Source organism: Arvicola amphibius, chromosome 1 (assembly GCF_903992535.2).
Source record: "Arvicola amphibius chromosome 1, mArvAmp1.2, whole genome shotgun sequence".
NCBI classification, from domain to species: Eukaryota; Metazoa; Chordata; class Mammalia; order Rodentia; family Cricetidae; genus Arvicola; species Arvicola amphibius.
The window spans coordinates 188,517,579-188,538,435 of NC_052047.1; the positions used below are offsets into that span (position 1 = coordinate 188,517,579).

At 39.2% G+C, this 20,857-nt stretch overlaps 1 protein-coding gene across 1 annotated transcript in view; it reads left to right on the top strand.

Annotated features, from left to right (window-relative positions):
* The window catches only part of Sorcs3 (sortilin related VPS10 domain containing receptor 3), a 628,415-nt gene that overhangs the window by 565,692 nt on the left and 41,866 nt on the right, over positions 1-20,857 (top strand). Inside the window, exons 15-16 of the mRNA XM_038331480.1 lie at positions 8,154-8,271; positions 9,271-9,404. Coding sequence (XP_038187408.1) covers positions 8,154-8,271; positions 9,271-9,404 — 252 coding nt within the window. The remainder of the gene's footprint in view (positions 1-8,153; positions 8,272-9,270; positions 9,405-20,857) is intronic.

The following is a 20,857-nucleotide window of genomic DNA, read 5'->3' on the forward strand; positions in this document are numbered from 1 at the left end:
CGCGCGCGCCTTGAAAAAAGATTGTAAGTCATGTAAGTCAAGGCCATTGAAAGAACTTGATCTAAATATTGGGTGAATCTGTAGAAACTCTATTAATGAGAAGGATGGTGATGGGAATGAACCTTTGTTGTCTATGGGCTTTTAAAGGTCTCATATGCATTATTTAACCTAGTGAGAGTCAGGATTCCATTGGCTATTATGTTTCTTTGAATCAGAAAAGGAACATGACAACAAGGAGCTGGTGAGATGACTCTGCAGGTAAGAGCTCTGCCCACCAAGTGTGGCAACATGAGATTGATTCCTAGGAACCTAATGGTAGAAGGGGAGAACCAGCTCTTGCAAGTTGCTTTCACACACAAGCACACACACACAATAACAACATCCATAATAATAGTAACAGTAATAATAATAATTTAACAGGTAACTTTTAAAAAGAGACAGAGAATACAGTTCTGAAGAAGGGCTCCCAAAATAGTGTGTGTGGCAGGGTGTAAGGCCCTCCTTCCATGTTTCAGAGGAATGGGAGTTCACATGATATGTGGCTGCTGTATAGATCATGGCATATGCTGTCAGGCTGTCTTTGAACTAGCTGTAAGGACAGGAAGTAGAGGGAATCTAAATAAATAATTACTTTAGTTTGGTAAACTAAAATAATCGAGTTTTGGGGATTATCACAATTCAGCCAAAATGGAGGAGACTTAGAAAATGACAGGAGCTGGCATTTTTTTTTTTTGCAAAAGTCTTGAGTATTAAATTCACTTTGCAAGTTCCCCATGATTCTTCAATAACCCTCCACAATCATTTTCCATTCTTTATCCCACAATGACTGTTGCTAGAAACCGCTCTTTTCTATAGAACACAAAGACATCCAGAAGACATCTGTAACCTTAAGAAGTTTCTATTTAGTTAAAAAAAAAAACAACTTGAGTAAAGATGCTAGAAAATTAAGAAACCCTGTATGACCCCTTTTCACCAGAGAAATTTTCATGCAACCCTGGTTTATAGGCATATAAAATCAGAATACAAATTAGGCATTTACTGATAATAAATCAAGAGGAAATTTATTTTAATACAATTCTTTGATATACATATAATTTTGCCACTTATAAGGTTGAAAATAAATTTGCATACTAATAAGATGGATATGCTGTTTATTTTACGTGAAGAATTAAGTCTTAACTGAGAATTTGGTACTGCAGGATATAGACAGCATCTTCAGCATTTTCCAGTGTTGTTTGGTATTCTGGTTTTATAATCCTCATGGCTGAGAAGGTTATTTCACATAAATGCATAGCACAAAATGTCAGAAGTACATTTAATGCTGTTTCTGAAATTGTTGAAAATTTTGTTGTAAACCCAAGCCAAAATTCACTTAAAATTTTATTTTATGAAACTCTTTAGCAACTCAAACCAAATTGTAATAGCTAAAATCAAATATTCTATCAAAGTATAATCCAAAGATAAACAGATTTGATACTTAAATGCTGAGAAATGATTATAGGAAAAATATTAAAAGTCTTTGTTTTTGTAAGTAGCCCATTCTGCAGAAAACAGTCTCAAATCTTAACTGAGGTATGCAGGGCAGTCTTGGTCTAGGATTCTACTACACGGTGTGAGGACATGCCCATGCAAAGAGTGCATGTTCTGAGTTTAAAACCAAGATTAAATGGGAAATGTTTCACTAAACATTTGATTCTAGATTGACTTTTGGTTATTGTAGATTCAGAAGTATTTTACTGTTGACAAATCTTTCATGAGTCCATCTTCAGGGTGTGACCCCATGTGGAACTGTAACCCACAGTTTTATTTTTAATAAATTATTGTTTTTGAAACTATAATGCAATCACATCATTTCCGCCCTACTACCCTTACTTCCCCCCAACTCCTCCCATTCATGCTCTTGTTCTTGTTCCAATTCATGGCCTCCTTGAGAAGCTGTCACCTTTATTGTTCAAAGGGTGGTTTGAGCACAGCATCACCATCATCAGGGACTTGAGGGAAATTGGGCACCCAGAGTGTACTAATGAGAATCTCTCTAGGTGGGGAAAGCCATGAATCAAAGGCCTTCTGGAAGGGCTTCTTGGTAGCAGAAAAAAACATGTAAAGGAAGAAAGTCATTTTTGCCAGATATTACAGATCTCCTGACAACCCTGACACCAGGCTTGGAAACCCTGTCATTCCTTGGTAGATTCTCTGTGCTATACTTTCTCTGCTGTATAACCATACACTTGGGTTGATACATGAACCACTTTGTTCTCCCCAAATAACGATAAGGAAGGAGTTTTCCCTATTATGCTGACAGTGACTCCTTAACTTAGGGGAATACTTCTAGATGATGAAGAACTCTTATCTGGGAACTTGATATTTGTTGTTAGTCTTTAGAAGGAGTCTTGGAATGCTTTTAAGTTTTTTCATTTAAGCAATATTAATATAAAAATTCTGAGTGTGATTTCTTTCGATAGTCTTGCTGTTCTCTTTGTTATGTTCACACTTCCACTGATGTTGTTATGACACCTGTTTCACTAATGTTTAAGGAAAAGAAGATTATTAAATTAATGGGTATTAATTAATCTATATTTCACATACTGATTATTTTTCTCTGTATACAATTTGTCATTTCTTCAACTTCCTTAGCAGTTATCAAATCATCAGATAATTAATGTGATATTGAACAGGGCCAGAGAATCAAGGTCCATGCAGAAGAAAAGCTATGTGTCTGGGTCACTGACTGCCATAACTCTTAAAGTGGTACTGCCTAGAATCACACAGAAAATTAGTTTTGATCAATGAAGTATTTATATCAAGTTAGGCTTTGTGCCCATCCAGCATTTGTGGTACCATCTTAGGGATGTAGTCCAGAGATGTGCAAGAAAGCTACCTAAGCATGAGCCTGTGTGTGATCCAGAGAGCTAACCAGCGAGAACCAACAAGCAGTGATCCTCCATGATTTCTGCTTCAGGTTCCTTCCTTGAGTTCCTTCCCTGCCTTCCTCTAGTGATGCATTGCAACCTGGATTTGTAGGTCAATGTACCATTCCACCCTAAGTTATTGTTGGTCAGGTAGTTGTATCACAGCAACATAAAAGTAATCAGAACAGTCACTAATGCATCACTGGTGTAGAAATGACGGGAGACAATGAACTCTTGTCTTCTTGGATAGATTGATGAATAAGGAATATGATAAATTTACAGTTTGGAAAAAGGTTGTACTCATGGATCAATATCACAGCCTGTTCAGAATCAGCTATGGTAAATGACAAAGCCAAGTTTGCAGCTGTCTGCTCGCTAACCACTGCACTTGTTGCCCCTCCGTCTTCGCTATTTGTTAGAAAGTTATATCACCCTTTCAAGCTTTCCTACCTGTAAGCTACAGAGAATGCCAACCTATTCCTTTTTCCTTTTCCCAAGATGTATCTGGGTCTACACCATTTTCAGTACAAAGGTGAAATGAATCCTGCTGTCGTCAGCATTAGTGTCCTATGGCTGCTGTAACAAAACCATAAATTAGATGGATTAAAAATGGCATTTATTATCTTAAAATTCTGGAAGCCAATTTCAAAAATCAAAGGATTATCAGAACTTGCTCTTTATGTCTTCCTCATTTTTGAAAAGTGCAAGATCTACTGGTTTGAGTTAATGAATAGTGTAGGATTCTTGAGTGCATTTTCACACAATATATCATGTTTTTTGACAGTATTCATCCCATCTTCCCTGTATGATGGCTTAGGCTGCTAAATACCCCCAATTAATACTTCTGTCTTCATATGGCCTTTTCACTACCTGTCCATCTCCAGTATCTGTTATGGAACACTTCTTACCACTCTTAGGGACCTCTCAGTAAACCAAGATGCTCTAATTTGATTATCCTTTACTTAAATCTGCATGCTCCTTTTCCCAAATGAAGTTACATCATACCTTCAAGGATCAGGATATACTCATATCTTATATAGACTCAGTCTGTGGTCTTTCTCACTCATTTTCAATAGTTCTTAAACTTGGCAACTATATACATCTTTGAATGTTCTGATAAAATACATCATATATATGTATGTATATATTACACAATTTTGCTTAAAATTTAGATTATTCAACATCTGCCAATACAGCAGCCTATATATGAGCTGAAGTTGATTCACACTACATAATCTAGGTCCTTTTCAAATGGCAGCAACTAACAGTGACCATGATTTTTCTTTGTGATCTGACTAATGTAAACTAACCTAGAATATTGCCACTTTTATTCTAGGTGATACATACAATCTTATTAATTTATTCCAATATTTAGAGTACCATTGATCATGTTGAACTATTTACTTACATTGGACAGATTACATCTAGAAACACTTCACTGCTGTGGAAGATCATTTCTGTTATCCAGTCCTTATGCCAGTAAAAGAAAGAGAAGTTGATGCTTCTCCCTGTTACATCATAGCTTATTAAACTCTACCTATCTGTAGACTGTCAGAACCTGCTAGGTCCTTATTCTACCACAAAGCATATTGACTATTATTTCTAACCGTGTGACAATGAAAAATTAGATTTTGGTTGATAAACATGATTTTCATGTCTGTAATCCATTTAATAAGAATGGTAAACAAGGAAAAGCAGATAACAGATCTTTGCACACTGACTACCCTAACCTCCCTTCTGGTTGATTTCAATACTTTAATTAGGTGATGTTCAAACACACATTTTACTAGCAGCTGGCTCACATTTTAATTTTTTTCTTCGAAACTGCTGTGCAGACTCTGTCGCCTGCCTTGTTGACATCCAGGTAAATCATGTACCTTGTATTTTCTTCTTTCTACCTAGTAATCTTCTTATAGAAATGAGTAGGATTAATCTGACATGATGTATGTTGTGAGCCATGAAATAACTATTTAGAGTAGGGAGAAATATTTGATTTAATATCACTAGCATTGTGATACTCAGATCGCTACAAACTAGGAAGACATAATACAAGAAACAGTGTTTGAGTCCCAGTCCAGCTGGGCTTGGTAAGCTCTGAATAGATCAGCCCCACCATCTCAGTGGATGGGAGCACTCCTTGCAGTCCAGACTTCCTTGCTCATGTTTTCCCTCCTTCTGCTCCTCATTTGGACCTTGGGCGCTCAGTCTGGTGCACCAATGTGTGGCTCTGTCTCTATCTCCATCCATCGCCAGATGAGGGTTCCCTCACGGTCCTGACTTTCTTTCTCATGTTCTCCCTCCTTCTGCTCCTCGTCAGGATCTTGGGAGCTCAGTCTGGTGCTCCAATGTGGGGCTCTGTCTCTATCTCCATCCATCGCCAGATGAGGGTTCCCTCACGGTCCTGACTTTCTTTCTCATGTTCTCCCTCCTTCTGCTCCTCGTCAGGATCTTGGGAGCTCAGTCTGGTGCTCCAATGTGGGGCTCTGTCTCTATCTCCATCCATCGCCAGATGAAGGTTCTATGGTGATATGCAAGATAATCATCAGTATGGCTATAGGAGCTGGCCTTTTCCGACTCCCTCTCCTCAGCTGCCCATGGAACTAGCTGGGGGCATCTCACTGGATACCTGGGAACCCCTCTAGAGTCAAGTCTCTTAATAATCCTAAGATGGCTCCCTTAATTAGGATATATGCCTCCCTGCTCCCATATCCACCCTTCCTATATCCCAAGCATCCCATTCCCCCAAGCTCTTCCTATCCTCCCCTTCACGCTTTTCTCTCCCCATCTCCCCTTGCCCCGAAACCACCCCACCCCCAAGTTCCCAATTTTTGCCCGGCAAACTTGTCTACTTCCAATATCCAGGAGGATAACTATATGTTTTTCTTTGGTTTCACATTCTTATTGTCTTCTCAGGGATCACGAATTATAGGCTCGATGTCCTTTATTTATGACTAAAAACCGATTATGAGTGAGTACATCCCATGTTCATCTTTTTGGGTCTGGGTTACCTCACTCAGAATAGTGTTTTCTATTTCCATCCATTTGCATGCAAAATTCAAGATGTCATTGTTTTTTACCGCTGAGTAGTACTCTAATATGTATATATTCCACAGTTTCTTTATCCATTCTTCCACTGAAGGGCATCTAGGTTGTTTCCAGGTTCTGGCTATTACAAATAATGCTGCTGGACTGGAACTGAAAAAGCATGAGATAAAACCGCTCTCCCTGAACATGGTGGACAATGAGGGCTGCTGAGAAGCCAAGGACAATGACACTGGATTTGGATCCTACTACACATACTGGCTTTGGGGGGGGGGGGAGCTGGCCTGTTTGGATGCTCACCTTCCTAGACCTGGATGAAGGGGGGAGGAACTTGGACTTCCCATAGGGCAGGGAACCCTTACTGCTCTCTGGACAGGAGAGGGAGGGGGAGTGGAGGGCGGAGGGAGATAAATGGGAGGTGGGGAGGAGGAAGAAATTTTTAATAAAAAGTAAAATAAAATGCTTTTTACATACCAAAAAAAGAAAGTGTTTGAGAGTGGGGAGATTTTGATATCTGAGTAGAGAAGAAAGCAGATACTTGTCAAGGTCACCTTGACAAATCCAGTTCTTAATTTAACTCTCTTATAGCCCAGCAAGTAGAACCTACCATAAGAGCTAGCTGTTTTGTTAAAATTTTAAGGGAGCTGACATGGTAGTACATTCCTGTAATCCCAAGGAGATCTAGAGTTCAGGATAAACCTGGCTACATAAACTGAGGTCAAGCTAGGGTACGTGAGACCCTGCCTAAGAAACAAACAAATAAAAGCACATTATAAACAAACAAAAACATAGGTGGGCCCCCTTGACCTTCTGAATACATTTAGAACTAAATATTGGAAGGAACTTGATGGATAAATTGGGTTTAGAAATAAATGTGTTTAGTATAAATAAAAATTAAAAAGACAGAAAATTCAGAAGAAAGACAATATCAACTGTATACATGAACTATTCGGAAGAAAGACAGAATCAACTGTATACATGGACTATTCTAGACTCAAAGTTTCCAGTCTATGGTGAGGTTTCAAAAAGATCATGCAGTCTCAGTAAAGTCTAGCCCTCACTTTCTCCCTTGAGATCTGTTAAAATCTTTTAGATAAGGCCGTAAATCTTTCATTTATTTTTTGTCTGATAATACATTCAAAGCTATTTCCCAAGATTTATTTTAAGCTAGGGATCTACAAAACCCATCTTATTTTTTCCACATTTTACAATTTATTTTAGTCCTCACCCTTCTTCGCATCGTCATCTTCCAGAGAGTTGAAAGAAAGATCTCATTGAGAACTCCTTTGTCTATCGGCATAAGAATGTCTAAACCAGGGCAGCAGAGAAGGCTAGACTGGTGACGTGATTGAGGCTTGCTGAAATGGACAGCCTCTCGTTCTTCGAGAGCTCCCAGCATGGCTGGTCTCGCCTCTCAGTCCATCACAGTGATAGATGCCCTGCGCTGTAATCGCATGACATACCACCCCAGTGAAGAATTGATGGTCAGTCTTTTTTGTTTCTTCATTTTTTTCTAGAATGATTGATCATTCATATTTATAGGCCTATCAACAACTGGGCTTTACAAAGGTCAGTATTGATTATCTGGACCACGCAGATGGCATTCTTCATTACTGTACATAAATATGATTTTCTTTTATTGGAATTCTATAATTTTTCAAGGAAGGCAGAAAGAGCATAAGCATTAATATGAGTCATGCAGTGGGAATTTGAATGAGAAGACATGGAAACGGTCACAGGATTTGGGCATCAGTAGAGTCATATTTTAGGTAATGTATTTCACTACTCCCAATTTGTATAAGTGTGCATACACACGTGCACACACACATACACACACACACACCTATGCAATTTGTTTTATAGGTGAGGAAACTATTCCTAGTGCTGGAAGTAGGTAGACAGCCTACTGGTCCTGACCTTTAGAAGAAATGTAAAAGCTATGTGTCAAAATGCAAAGAATGGTTTCATTTGGATAAAGCTGTAAAGCTCATATAGTAATTTTGCAATAAAAATAAGTGATATTAAACATACTGTGAATGACAACTAGTTGGCTGAAGATGCGAATACCTTGGCCACTGAAGGAGACCCCTCTTTTAAGGAGCTCACCTTGGAGGGATCAAACAAGTCCAGGCTGTTCTCATTTCCCCTCTCCAGTAAGGTGCATTACTGACTGATGCTGGGCTTCTTGTGTTTTACACTTAGAGTTTTTGGCCACTTCAGCCTGCGCTCCGAATGGCAGTTGGTGAAAGTGGACTACAAGTCTATCTTCAGCCGGCGCTGTACCAAGGAGGACTTTGAGACTTGGCACCTACTCAATCAGGTACCGATACATTGGGATATGCTGGCCTCTAGAAATGGTTTGGTCTCTGATCTTATCTTTTTGGGGAAGGGAAGGCAGTACATCATTTGAGCATTGTGTATGGGGGAAAAGTTGTATATACACAGGACCAACAAGGGTAAATGAAATACATCCTAGAATTCTATGTACTCCTTGTATCACCAAACTTCCTGAAGGAGAAGGTACAATAATAATGTTGGATATCAGCTCAATTGGCACAAACTGAGTACCAGATAGTTAGGAAGCCTTCTAGGATATGCTCATCTGCCCTGCCATGTGGAAGGTGAGAACATATCTTAGGACAGCTCAGAGGAAGGTCCCTAAAGCACTAGGAAAAGGGAAAAGGGATGCAAGGTGGATGGGTCTAGTGATGGCAGGTATTTGTTGCCATGCAATACAGAAGGACTTCTGCATTCTTCCCAACTCTTGGGTCCTTGGATTTTGTACCAACTTTTACTCTATTTTGACCTTGTCTAAGATTATTTAGTACTTTAGGGTAATCATTTATGAGAAAGAATGAGAATGGAAGAAAAGAAAGAAAGGAGAGAGAAAGGAGGAGGGAGAGCAGGGGGAGATTGCCCTTATGGGGTCAACCTCAATTTTATTGTGAAAATAATATAAACAATAAAAACAATATACCAGAAGTTGACTTCTTATTACTTTAGCTGCTAAAGCCACTTGGATAATGACATGCTTTAGAGACTGGAAGTCATTGTGTTCTCCACAGAGATGGAGAAGGAACAATGTTATATAGACATCGGGATAGTATGGATAGAGGGGCAGACCTGGGCCAGCCATGCATCATAGTCCCTTCATGCAGGGATAAAGGATTAGCATGTTTGTTCTAGAAACTCCTGCATGGTTGCTGAGAAATGAGATTGCTATGTTGAATACTAAAAGCCAGTGCTTGTGTTGACCAACTGGCTTATTTTACCTCCTATGCACTTTATTGCCTATCTCACTATGGCCTTTCTCTTTAAGGGAGAGCCTTGTGTCATGGGGGAAAGGAAAATTTTCAAGAAACGCAAGCCAGGTGCTCAGTGTGCCCTCGGCAGAGACTACTCTGGGTCAGTGGTATCAGAACCCTGTGTCTGTGCGGACTGGGACTTCGAATGGTGAGTCCTTTGAAATTTCATCTTCAGTTCCAACTAGATATTTACCTGCCTGTGGGTGAGGATAAAGATAGAGTTAGTTTGACACAGATTAGGGGGAAGATCTCTGGCCTTAGATATGGACCAGATAGGAATTCAGCATCACTCAAAAGTGAGAATGAGGAACAACGATGGGGAATACAATGCGGTGTGACCAAAATTTCCAATGGGTGTTCCCCTTATCTTCTCATCTCCAGCGACTGAATAGCTATATTTGATAGTTCTGGAGGAGTGGGATGAACACCGATGAGGCTTAAAGAGCTACTAGCCTATGCAGTTACCTTCATACATATTTTTCTCAAGGTATATCATATTTATGGGTACTCTGTCATCATTTCCTTTTATTTTTATTTTTACCTAATATATATATATATATTATTTACATATATTTATAAAACATATTATAATAGTTCGTGTTCACATAACCCTGTGGAATGATCAAATCAAGGTGATTAACATTTCCGTGTGCCCAAAGGTTGGCCAATTCTTTGTGTTAGAAACCTTTAGACTACAATTCTGCTTGTAATGGCAATGAAAAAGTACAACTTACATCTAGAATTCCGACATCTAGTCTCCCCTACAACTGACGGTTCCCAAATATGGAGTTTTCCAGCCTCCAGTCTCAGCTTCCTTCTCCTCTGAGAGCTAAGTCAGCCTAACATACAAGACATGCATCTGATTTTCTTAGAGAGGTGGCATAATTAGTGTGGCTGAAGAATCATTTTTACTGTGTGAGAAGATATTCCTGCTTCAGTTTCTCTATTGAACCAAGCACAGATCCATTTATACCATGACTGAAATGCAAGCTCCCCAGATCCAGATCACCAACAAGCCCTTTCCAGTTCTCCCTCCAAACACACTGTCCCTGAAAATACTTGTGACCATCCTTATAGCTATTACTAGTCACTCTCTCCGCGGTCACCCTAAGGTCCCGTATGTGTGTCTGCAGTTGTAATTATTGGACCAGGTACATTTTTAAAAATTCAAAATCAGATCACATTACTCTTGTACTCTAAAATACTTTAATGGAGTCTCTCTTCTTTAAGGTATTGACTTGTTGAAGGCCCATTGGCCTGGCATCCTTTTCTATCTATTTTTTACATTATTCTTCTCTCATTAGCTGTATTACGGCCACACACCCCACTCCAGTGATTAATTCAGGCTCATTCCTAGGAGAAGGACTGGAGAATACAACAGTTTTCCCCACGTTTCATCACAGCTGACACCTTTTAATCTCTCATGTTTCTTCAAAATTGTTAGCTTCTTAGAAATGCTGAAGGCATCTTGTCTCATCTGTATACCCTGGCGCTCTCTAGCACATTGCCATGCTTTTGTCTGGTTAGTATTCACGGTATGCAGTGATTACACTTTTGAATGTTCTGTTATTGTTTTTCTTTCTCCTGTAGAGTGTAAGATCTGCGAATGTAGCTTTAAACTTCCCTTACGTTAAAAATCCAAGTGCCAACTATACAGTAAGCATTCAATAAAGAGTTGTAACATGTTTTTGAATGCTGTTCTTAGGAAAGTCAAAAACCTTCCCAGTTCTGAGAATATGTGGATATCCCTCTGCTCTCAGGTAGATGGATGCTTCCTATGTGTTCAGTCAGAAGCTGAAGTTCCATCTGATACTTGATAGTGATCATCTCGGGTTAGATAAAACAGCTAATGGCTCCAGCATCAGCCCATAGTCAAGGAAGGGGGTGGGGCAATGGCAGAGTTGTGTTTTGGTTTCTCTACTGCAGAATATCAATGTATACTGTAGTGCAAAGAGCGTTTGTCCTTGCACAGTGGCCTCCCTTCCCTCATCGCTATGCCATACCGCTATTGTCTAGAAGTCATGTTTTTATTTCCTGAATTTACTGGAACTTTAACAGGTAACTGAAAGTCACTTGTGTAGCATGACCATGCCTACTCCCAACCTGCTCTTCATTCTTAGATAACTTGACTTCAGTGAGATTCATTAAAGTAAGATATATAAATTTAAATTTCAGTGGAAGGGTCCTTTCTCTGTTAGAAGATCTTTTGAAAACAAGAATATTTCCCCATTTGGGAAGACTATTTTTAATTATGAACAACAGCTTAGTGTGTAGTCATATTAGGTAGATATAGTAGTCTTTTTTAAAATATAGTGTGGATATTGTATTTCCTACTTTTCTCACTGTTGAGACAAAGTACCTGAAAAAAAGCTGCTTAAAGTAAGAAGCAGTTTCTAGGGCTCATGGTTTAAGAGGCTGCAGTCCATCGTGGTAGCAGGGATGTGTTCTGGAACTCTATAAATATAAGGAGGGCAGGAAGCAGAAAGCAGACAGTAAGTCAGGCCAGGTTATAAAATTCTTAAAGCCTACCCTTTGTGACTCACCTCTTCCATAGAAGATATGCTTCCTCAAGTTTCCATTGTCTGCCAAAAGACCCCTACCAGCTTGGAACCAGATGCGCAAACCTATGAGGCTAGGAGAACATTTCACATTTGAACCAAAGTACCTGTGTCCCTCTCCAGACTGACTCCATTGAGGTCCACTGCCTTTGAGTATGCCACACTACAGATTCTTCTCTGTCTCCTTGGTCCAAAGCTGACTCCCACCCATTGCTAGGAGGATTCACAAGTAAGAAGGAAAAAAAAAAAGACTACAAAGTAATATTTCTTTTTTTTACCTATCAACATTTTTGGTCTGTATAAAAATCTCAACAATTATATTCACAGTTTTTTCTTCTGGGAAATTTTCTTAATTTCTGTGTCCTTCTCTCCTTGGCTGCAAAATAAAATATGAAACACATTTCTCACCAGGTCCTAGGGATAAATAAATGAATTAGTAAATGAATGAAGGTAGATCATTAATATAGATAAGATGCTTACCTGAGCTGTGTACCACATAAGCCTACAACATATGGTAGCTGTTGCTGCTGCTGGAGTTCTACCTCAGAGTAAGTGATCCCCATAGGATTTACACCAGAGATGTCAGAGCTTGAACACTTAATTAAGTAAGCACTGTTTTCAAAGTTGTACCTTTGGATCTTAGGCGATTATTTTAATGCTAGGAATGATACGGTGGTTTTGAGGTCTTCATTGGGGACTATTGTCAGAATCTAAGTAAAGCAGGTTATGGGGTATAGTCAGAAGCTTTTCTGTCCTGACTGCCCACTCCCTGTCACAGTGAATACTTCCAAATCGCCACACTGAGGCACACACATTTATTACTATAAATGCTCAGCCAATAGCTCAGGCATATTACTAGCTAACTCTTACATTTAAATGGACCAATTTCATTTATCTATGTATTGCCACATGGGCAGCTGGCTGGCATCTCTCTCAATCTTCTTGACCCTGTCCTTCCTCGTCCTATCATTCTCTCTGTGCCAAGCTCTCTTGCCCAATCTCTTCTTGCCATGCTATTGGTCAATCAGTTTCTTATTAACAATAAGCATAATCTACAGGATTTCCCCCTTTTGTCTAATTAAAAAGGAAGGTTTTAACCTTAGCATGGTAAAATTATACACAGCAAAAACAGTTATTAAGTAAGAATTACAATAACAATATCCAATCCATTTGCATTTGGCAAAATTAAAGAAAATATTCTATTATATATTTTATCTTTGTGATTCCAAAGTTTTGCATCTAATTTACCTTTTATCATAACTAAGGAAAACTGTAACTATAACTATCTAGTCCTCAACTCCACTAAAGACCCCAGAAGGGTGAAATGTTTCATAATGATAGGGACAACTTGCAGCTTGGACACTCACCTAAAGCTCCTCTATAATGTTGGAGCATCCAGTTCTGGCCTACAGGTCTCAGACTTTCCTGTGAAGCAGGATATCCTGAGAGATTATCCTGATTTGTCTTTGGAGAGTTTGACAGTCACCTTTATTGCATCCTGCTGGTCCAGTTTGGACAGTATATTGTCAGCAATTGAGGCAAGGGCAGTTTCTTTGCCCACATGGTTAGCTTTTTCTATAAAGAAAATAAACTCCATATGGAGCTTCTTTGATACCCACCATCTTCTGAAGCAGTTGGCACAGCCAGAAGCAGAAATGTCTCACAGTCATCAAAAGCCTCAAGTTATTAAACATATTAAATGCCATGTTCTGTAGGTCTGTGAAGCATTTGAAGACCATCTAAATATGTGTATGACTTTGAAAAAATACTTAAGATGACTGTAAGTTTTACTATTATAGATGACTATTAATTCATATTCCTAAATTATATATTGTAGTGAGGGGAGCTGTGGGCCAGCTTCCTGCCGCCCTGCTCTCGGCCACCGGCTAGCTTATGCCCTGAAATAACAACACACAAATTGTATTCTTTTAAACACTGCCTGGCCCTTAGTTTCAGCCTCTTACTCACATCTTGACTAACCCATATCTAATAATCTGTGTAGCACCACAAAGTGGTGCCTTACCAGGTAGATTCTAGCGTACGTCCATCTTAGGCTGGAGCTTCATCGCATCTGGCATCTCTCTCAGGAGAGGCACGGCAGTCTGCCTAACTTAGGAGAGGTGTGGCATCTTACTGATCCTTCTACCTCACTTCCTCTTCCTGTTCTGTCTACTCCACCCACCTAAGGGGCGGTCTATCAAATGGGCCAGGCAGTTTCTTTATTAGCCAATGAAATCAACTCAAACAGAAGACTCTCCCACATCAATATATTACATTTTTAAATAAACTGCATAAACACAATACCTTAAACAAGAGTAGAAACATACATAGAGAATACCAAAATTAATTTTAAATTTGTAACAATAAACCAAAATCCATACTATTGTATAATATTTAAGATTAATAGAGGGTTTTTTTTGGTTTAAAATATATTCAATAATCTTTTTACCCTACCATTTTTATAACTCCCCTTTTCTTTTCAGAATGAGATCCCTGAATCTAATCTTCTTTGTTTAGCTTTTTTTATGACCATTATCAATAACAACTTGTAACCAACCCCCCTCAAATAATAATAAATATCTATAACCATTTTTGGTGGGTGTGGCCCTAATTTTCTAGACTACTTCCTATTTATTGATGGGCACTGATAATCTTTGAGGTAACCTTGAGGACATTGCGATAATTGTTAAGTCTTGGCTGTAGTATTCTGTGACGCTGTATTATCTTAATCAGTAGCCTGGAAGCTGATCTGGATGCTGTATCACCTGGGACATTGTTTTCAATGGTGTCTAGTCCCCTTGCTCTGAAAATATATAAACTTTTAAAAGTAACATATATATCTATATTAGTACAAGTATAGATTGTATGTTGTACATAAATCAGTTAAATATGATTTTCTTTTACATATTTGAGCAGGTAAAATATACTTTGCATGTCTTGTACTTCTTTTAGATTTATTTTTTTGTGTGTGTGTAGTCAGGATTTTTAGGATGTCTTCCTCAATCAAACCTGATTTTCTTTAACCTGAAATGAATCCACATCCTCTCATGTCCTGTGGAAAAACAAGCATAATCTCTCTCCCAAAGTAACATATCTTTTGACTTAAATTTTGAAATCAAGATAATTTTGAAATATACAGGCTGGTTTAATCTAGCAATTTCCATAATTCAAGGTTTTTCAACAGCCAAATATTTTAATGACAGCATAATAATATGCACAATCCAGACTCTGTGTATTTTCCATCTTTATGTGACATTTTCCCTTTGTATTACTTTACTCTTCTTTAGGATTTTATTTTGTTATTTTAATACTATATTTTTAATTTCAGACTGTATATACCCTCCCTCTTCTCTCTTCCAATCCTCTATATATTTTTACATGTACTGAAACCTGTGTAAAGATTTTTTTCTTTCTGAATCTGTCTCTATTGTATATGTATAACCTTTTCTGTCTCTGTGGGCAAACAAATAAAAACAAAACAACAAAACAGCTGTGTAAAGTAGATAATGGTACATTTACAGCTAGCTCCGAGAGCCGTGCTTGCTGTCCCAACTCTAGGAAGTTTCTATGCCCATGTTACCACCTACTACTACTACTGCTCATAAATACGATCTAAGTGTTTGGTAGCAGGGGCTCTTAAAAGAGCCCCCCCCCCTTTTTTTGGTGCTAGTACCAAGCCAGGAAGCCAGCTCCTTTTTTCCTTTTTCTTCCCCCTCCCTCCCAGACAGGGTTTCTCTGTGTAACATCCCTGGCTGTCCTGTCCTGAAACTAGCTCTATAGACCAGGCTGACCTCAAACTCACAGAAATCTACCTGCCTCTGCCCCCTGAGTGCTGTAAGCCATCTTTTAAAGGAGCCATGCTTCTGCTTGCCCCCTCTTGCAAACATGCAAACAGAGCTTACCAGAGAAAAGAAGGTCACCACAAAGCTATGCTTAACTCTGTTTTTGTGTTTACAATCCTTTTTAAAGCTTCTTTAGGTCTTATGTGGAAATTCCTGCCCCACATTCGGATGCTTCTCTTCCACCCACCCATTCCCAAATAAACACATAGAAACATATTAATTACAGATGCTCAATTGATAGCTCAGGCTTTTTACTAGCTAACTCTTAAATTTAAATTAGCACATTTCTATTAATCTGTGTATTGCTACATGGGTTGTGGGTTTATATGTCCTCTAGCATGTCTTACTTTCTAAGAGACTGGCTGGCATCTCTCTCAACTTTCTTGACTCTGCCCTTCCTCCTTCCTCTGTGTCAGGCTGTCTCACCCTATCTCTTCTTAATTTGCTATTGGCCAATAAGTTTTTAATTAACAATGAGCATAACCCACAGCAATAGGGAAGAGAAGGGAATGCCTTGTAAGGTATTCTGTGGTTCTTAGATTTGTGCTGATAGAGGTCTCACCTGTATTCAAGACACTATAATACTGGCATATTTACCAATATACCCATTAGAATGGGAAGAAGATAAATAGTTTGTTCATAAGTTAACTGATTATAGTTACATAAATGGTTGAGGCAGAGCTGGGGTTCAGATGCAGGGATGGCTAAACCTTGACTCATTGCTTCTAAGACATCTATTATTCAGGAAACCAAACAGGTTTTTATTATTTTAAGATTTATTTTATTATTCAGAAGGAATAGGGTCTCCACATTTAGTTCTTCTGAAATTAAAACTCATCTCCAAATGACCCAGGGTGACTGTTCTAAGTGAAATCCAATATAGACTATTTCATTAACTCTAAAGACAATTTCAAATAAAGAAATTTTTACCAATGCTAGTGGAATTTTAATAGCTATATGGTCCCCACAAGGACATCATAGATTTTTCTCTATAAGGTACTGGATATTTGCATTTCTATTGTAAATAATACCATATATTATAAAGAAAACAGAAAACACTTAAGATTGATGCAGGGCCAGTAAAAAGGAGAGACCCAGTCATGTACCTGGTCACGATCAGAGTATAATAATAACCACAACAGTCATGTGACCTAAATGTGTGTTTCTACCACATCTGCATATGGAAAAGCAGCCTTTGATGACAATTCCTGACTTATTAACAGTGGTTTAGGGTAAATTTTGGAAATTGGCCTCTTTGATTTTAAGTCAGTGAGTATCAGCCTTGGCTTTGAAATAGTTTTTCAGAACTGAGAAAGACAGCTCAGCATTTAGAGCATTGGATTCTTCCACAGCAGACTATCGTTCCATTCCCAGCACTTACATAGGGGTTTATAAACATCTGTAACTCGGTTCCAGGGAAACTGATGCCCTCTTCTGACCTCCAAAGGCACTAGGTATGTACACAGTGTATATGCCTAAATGCAGGCAAAGTATACATAAAATAAAATAATAAATCGATTTTTAAAAGAAAATTAAATATTTTTGTTTTGATCTTTTTTTGGTTGTTTTTGAGACAGGGTTTAATCTGTGTTGCTTTGGAACCAGTCCTGGAACTAGCTTTTGTAGACCAGGCTGGCCTTGAACTCACATCCTACCTCTGCCTCCCGAGTGCTGGGATTAAAGGCATGTGCCACCACTGCCTGGTATGTTTTAATCTTTAGTGTTGATCCTGGAAGTCAGTATTTGAGCACAGTCTAAGTCCTATATGGTGTGGGAAGTCCTTCTGTATATTTGTTGCTTTTATTGGTTAATAAAGAAGCTGCTTTCAGCCAATATCTTAACAGAATATAGCCAGGCTAGAAGATACATACATAAATACATACATACATACATACATATGTATATGAAGAGAGAGAGGGGGAGAGAGAGAGAGAGAATAGGTAGAGTCAGGGAGAAGTTATGTAGCCATTGCTGGAGACAGTCGCACTGGGACCTTGCTAGTAAGCCACAGCCATGTGGCAATACACAGGTCAATAGAAATGGGTTAATTTAAGATGTAAGAGCTTGCTAGGAATTTGCTAGAGTTATTGGCCAAACAGTGTTGTAAATAATATCATTTCTGAGTGATTATTTGGGGACTGGACAGCCGGGAATTAATGAGCAGCCTCCCCCAACCTTATAGTGTCCCCTCTGGGAGTTCCCAATTCAATCAGTTCTAGCCCTCATCACACACATCCCATTTAGGTTCATCCCTGAGCCAGAGCAGGCATGTTCCTATGGTTACCTTGGGCAACATGTAAGGCTAGGGATATAACATAATTTAGTAAGTTTAGGGCAGTCGTAGGATAGGAATGGTGTGCTTAATATCTCCATATTGGTAGGAGCTAAAGGACACACAACGTGTACTCACAAAGGGCAGATATTTTGACTTAAAAAAGGGAAAAGCTTATTGAGTCTCAGAAGTATCTACCTGTAGAATGAAAGGTTTAGGTAAAAAGGGTAAGCATCACATACAGGTAGAGTTTCTATTTATAGGCCTAAATGATTCCCAGCCTAAAGTTTGCTATGAAGAGCTACTGTAAAGCAGCCTCCACTACATCAGGGGTGAGGCACAGGAACAAATGCCCACCCAGGAGAGAACTAAGGTTTCCAATAAGTCTCAGGTTCTAGAGAGGGACTTGCTCCAAAGCCCTGCCGGAGGGGTTCCTCAGTAGAGGCTAGCCCTCTGGGAGAAGATATTTGCCAGTGATAACTCAGGAAGTCGCCCCCTTTTTTCCCATTCATTCCCTTTTCTCACTCATTCATAGCTTTGGGTGAGTACCTATTATGTACTGGGTGTTGTGGTACTCTTTAATATTAATAACATTAATTTCTCATCTAGCTCCTGGAAGGGTTGGGCATTTTATAGATAGTTCCATTCCCTCAAGATAGCAATATTCTAATTTCTGAGGCCTGAGATTTAGGATACCATGGTGGTTTCTTCCATGTTCAGTATGGAGCCTTATCCACAGGGTAAGATTATCTAGTAGAGATGCAGAAGACAAGGGGAAAGGAATTTGGGGATGCCACACACCTCATTTTAGGTGTACCTATGGTTCATCCAGCCTTTGGTTTTATGCATATTGAGCATAAGTAAGAGTATGTTTTCTATAGCGGACTACCTAAACTATAAACAAGACAATAAACAATGTATAAATAAGAGTTACTGCACCAGAAGATGATATAACAGAAAAGAAAAAGGATATAATAAAGTATTGAGTTTTATGATCCAGTCCTGAGTCCATTAGTAGTACTAGTCACATGTGATTGTTTACATTAAAATTCAGTTAAATTAAAATGCAGTTCCTTTGTTGTGCTGGTTAGTGGTTGCCGTAATGGAACATAGCTATTTGAAATATTTCCACTGTAGATATTTCCGCTAGACAGAGCTGGTTTTTTTTTTAACACAGGTGGAGAGGTGGTTAGAGCAAAGAGGTCACTGCACAATGAGATTACATGTAATCATGGATGACTTTATGCAGGGAGTGGCAATGGAGCTATACGATTTAATTAATAAAATAAGCATATGTTTATGGAAGTGGGCAACAGACTGACTTAAAGAGAGCAGATATATAAGCAAGCTCTCAGTGAGGAGAAGGATAAGACAGGTGTCTCTAACGGGATTCGATCAAAAGAAATGCTTAAGGGATGATTGTCAGGTTTTCTGAGTAATTTTTGGCTAAGATACAACAGTCTCTTTTTCTATGACTATATTTGGATTCATACCTCACCCAATGAGGATGATAATTGTTATTCTTGTGTTAGCTGCTTTCGTTTCATGAGTGTTCCTACTAGGCCTGAAAAGATCACCTGGGCCCAACCCCATCCTGATGCACTCATAAGTACGCATCAGGCATATGTCCTGGAATCTCTGCGGTTAGGTGGGAAGGTAGAGGAACTATGCAGGCCTCTGCCTGGCCTGACCTTCACAAAGACCCTTGAGCTCATTGAGACCTTGGCTTTCTGATTGGTCAAGAGTTTGAGTATGGGCTAGAGAGATAGCTTAGCAGTTAGAAACATGCGTGTACACACACACACACACACACACACACACACACACACACACATCTTTTTAGAACTTTAGAATGCCCTTCTTAGGAGCAGGGATCACGTTCTGATAAAGTAGTAGTGCTCTGTGCCTGGAGTAGCTGTGTACAATGACTAACAAGTCCTCCATGTCTTTCACCTGTTTCTTTCCAGTCCACAAGCAAAGCAGATAGATCCATGTTGCAAAACTACCCTTTTCTACGGTGACACACACTTTTTATTTTCTCAACTGTCCTTGCCATTTCTCTTCCTTAAACTGAGGCTTTTCGTTGGGTAGGGTTTGAACTATAAACATATTCTTTGAAATGGACAAATTTTGTTTTCCTAACCAGGTAGGCATTCCTCTGCTTTTATAATCAAGCAACACACAGGGGTAAATTATGCTTTGCGGTAAACTGCCTGTATGTGTGTGGAATCTGGCGCATACTTCCCTGAGGCAAAACAGATTTTCTGGTGTATTCTGTTCAAATCTCACAATTTATCAGTTCACACCTTTCCCCAGGAAGCTGGAGCAGCGGCTGTTTGTTTGTTTAAATCCTGCAGACTCATGAGCTGGGAGGGCTGGACAGTGTGAAAGAGTTTAATATGCATTTAGCTGAGATTAATGAAGAAGCCCACAGCTTGGAGGAAGCCGGTTTCGGTTAGTGTTGTTAAATATTAATGAGGTGCTTTTGCTCTTTGGGGCAGAGCAGCACGCTTAATGCACCTTTTTTAATTACTGCAGTGCCAACAGGTAGCAGAGCTGAACAGAAGTGCCGAGGGTAGTTGCATTTTGCAAAGAGCCTTGAAAACCTTTTTATCTTCCCAAGGCTGCATGAGAGAGGCATCCTCCCTTCCCGGATTCCCAATATTATCTAGGGTCAGCAGGACCGGGCAAGAGGTTCATCACATAAAGCCATAGGGGAGTTTTCTAGAAGTAGTCTGTGTATACCATAGCCCAGTATTTCCGCGCATAAATAATGCTGGGAAACCAATGCTCAGTGGTGTGCTGACTATTATTTAACTCCTAGAGAACACACACTGAATGCCGTGCATATTCCCACAATGGCCGATTTCAACATTATGCCAATGAATGAAGAACTGAGAAGAGCTAAGCAGTAGCCCCACTGTCTATA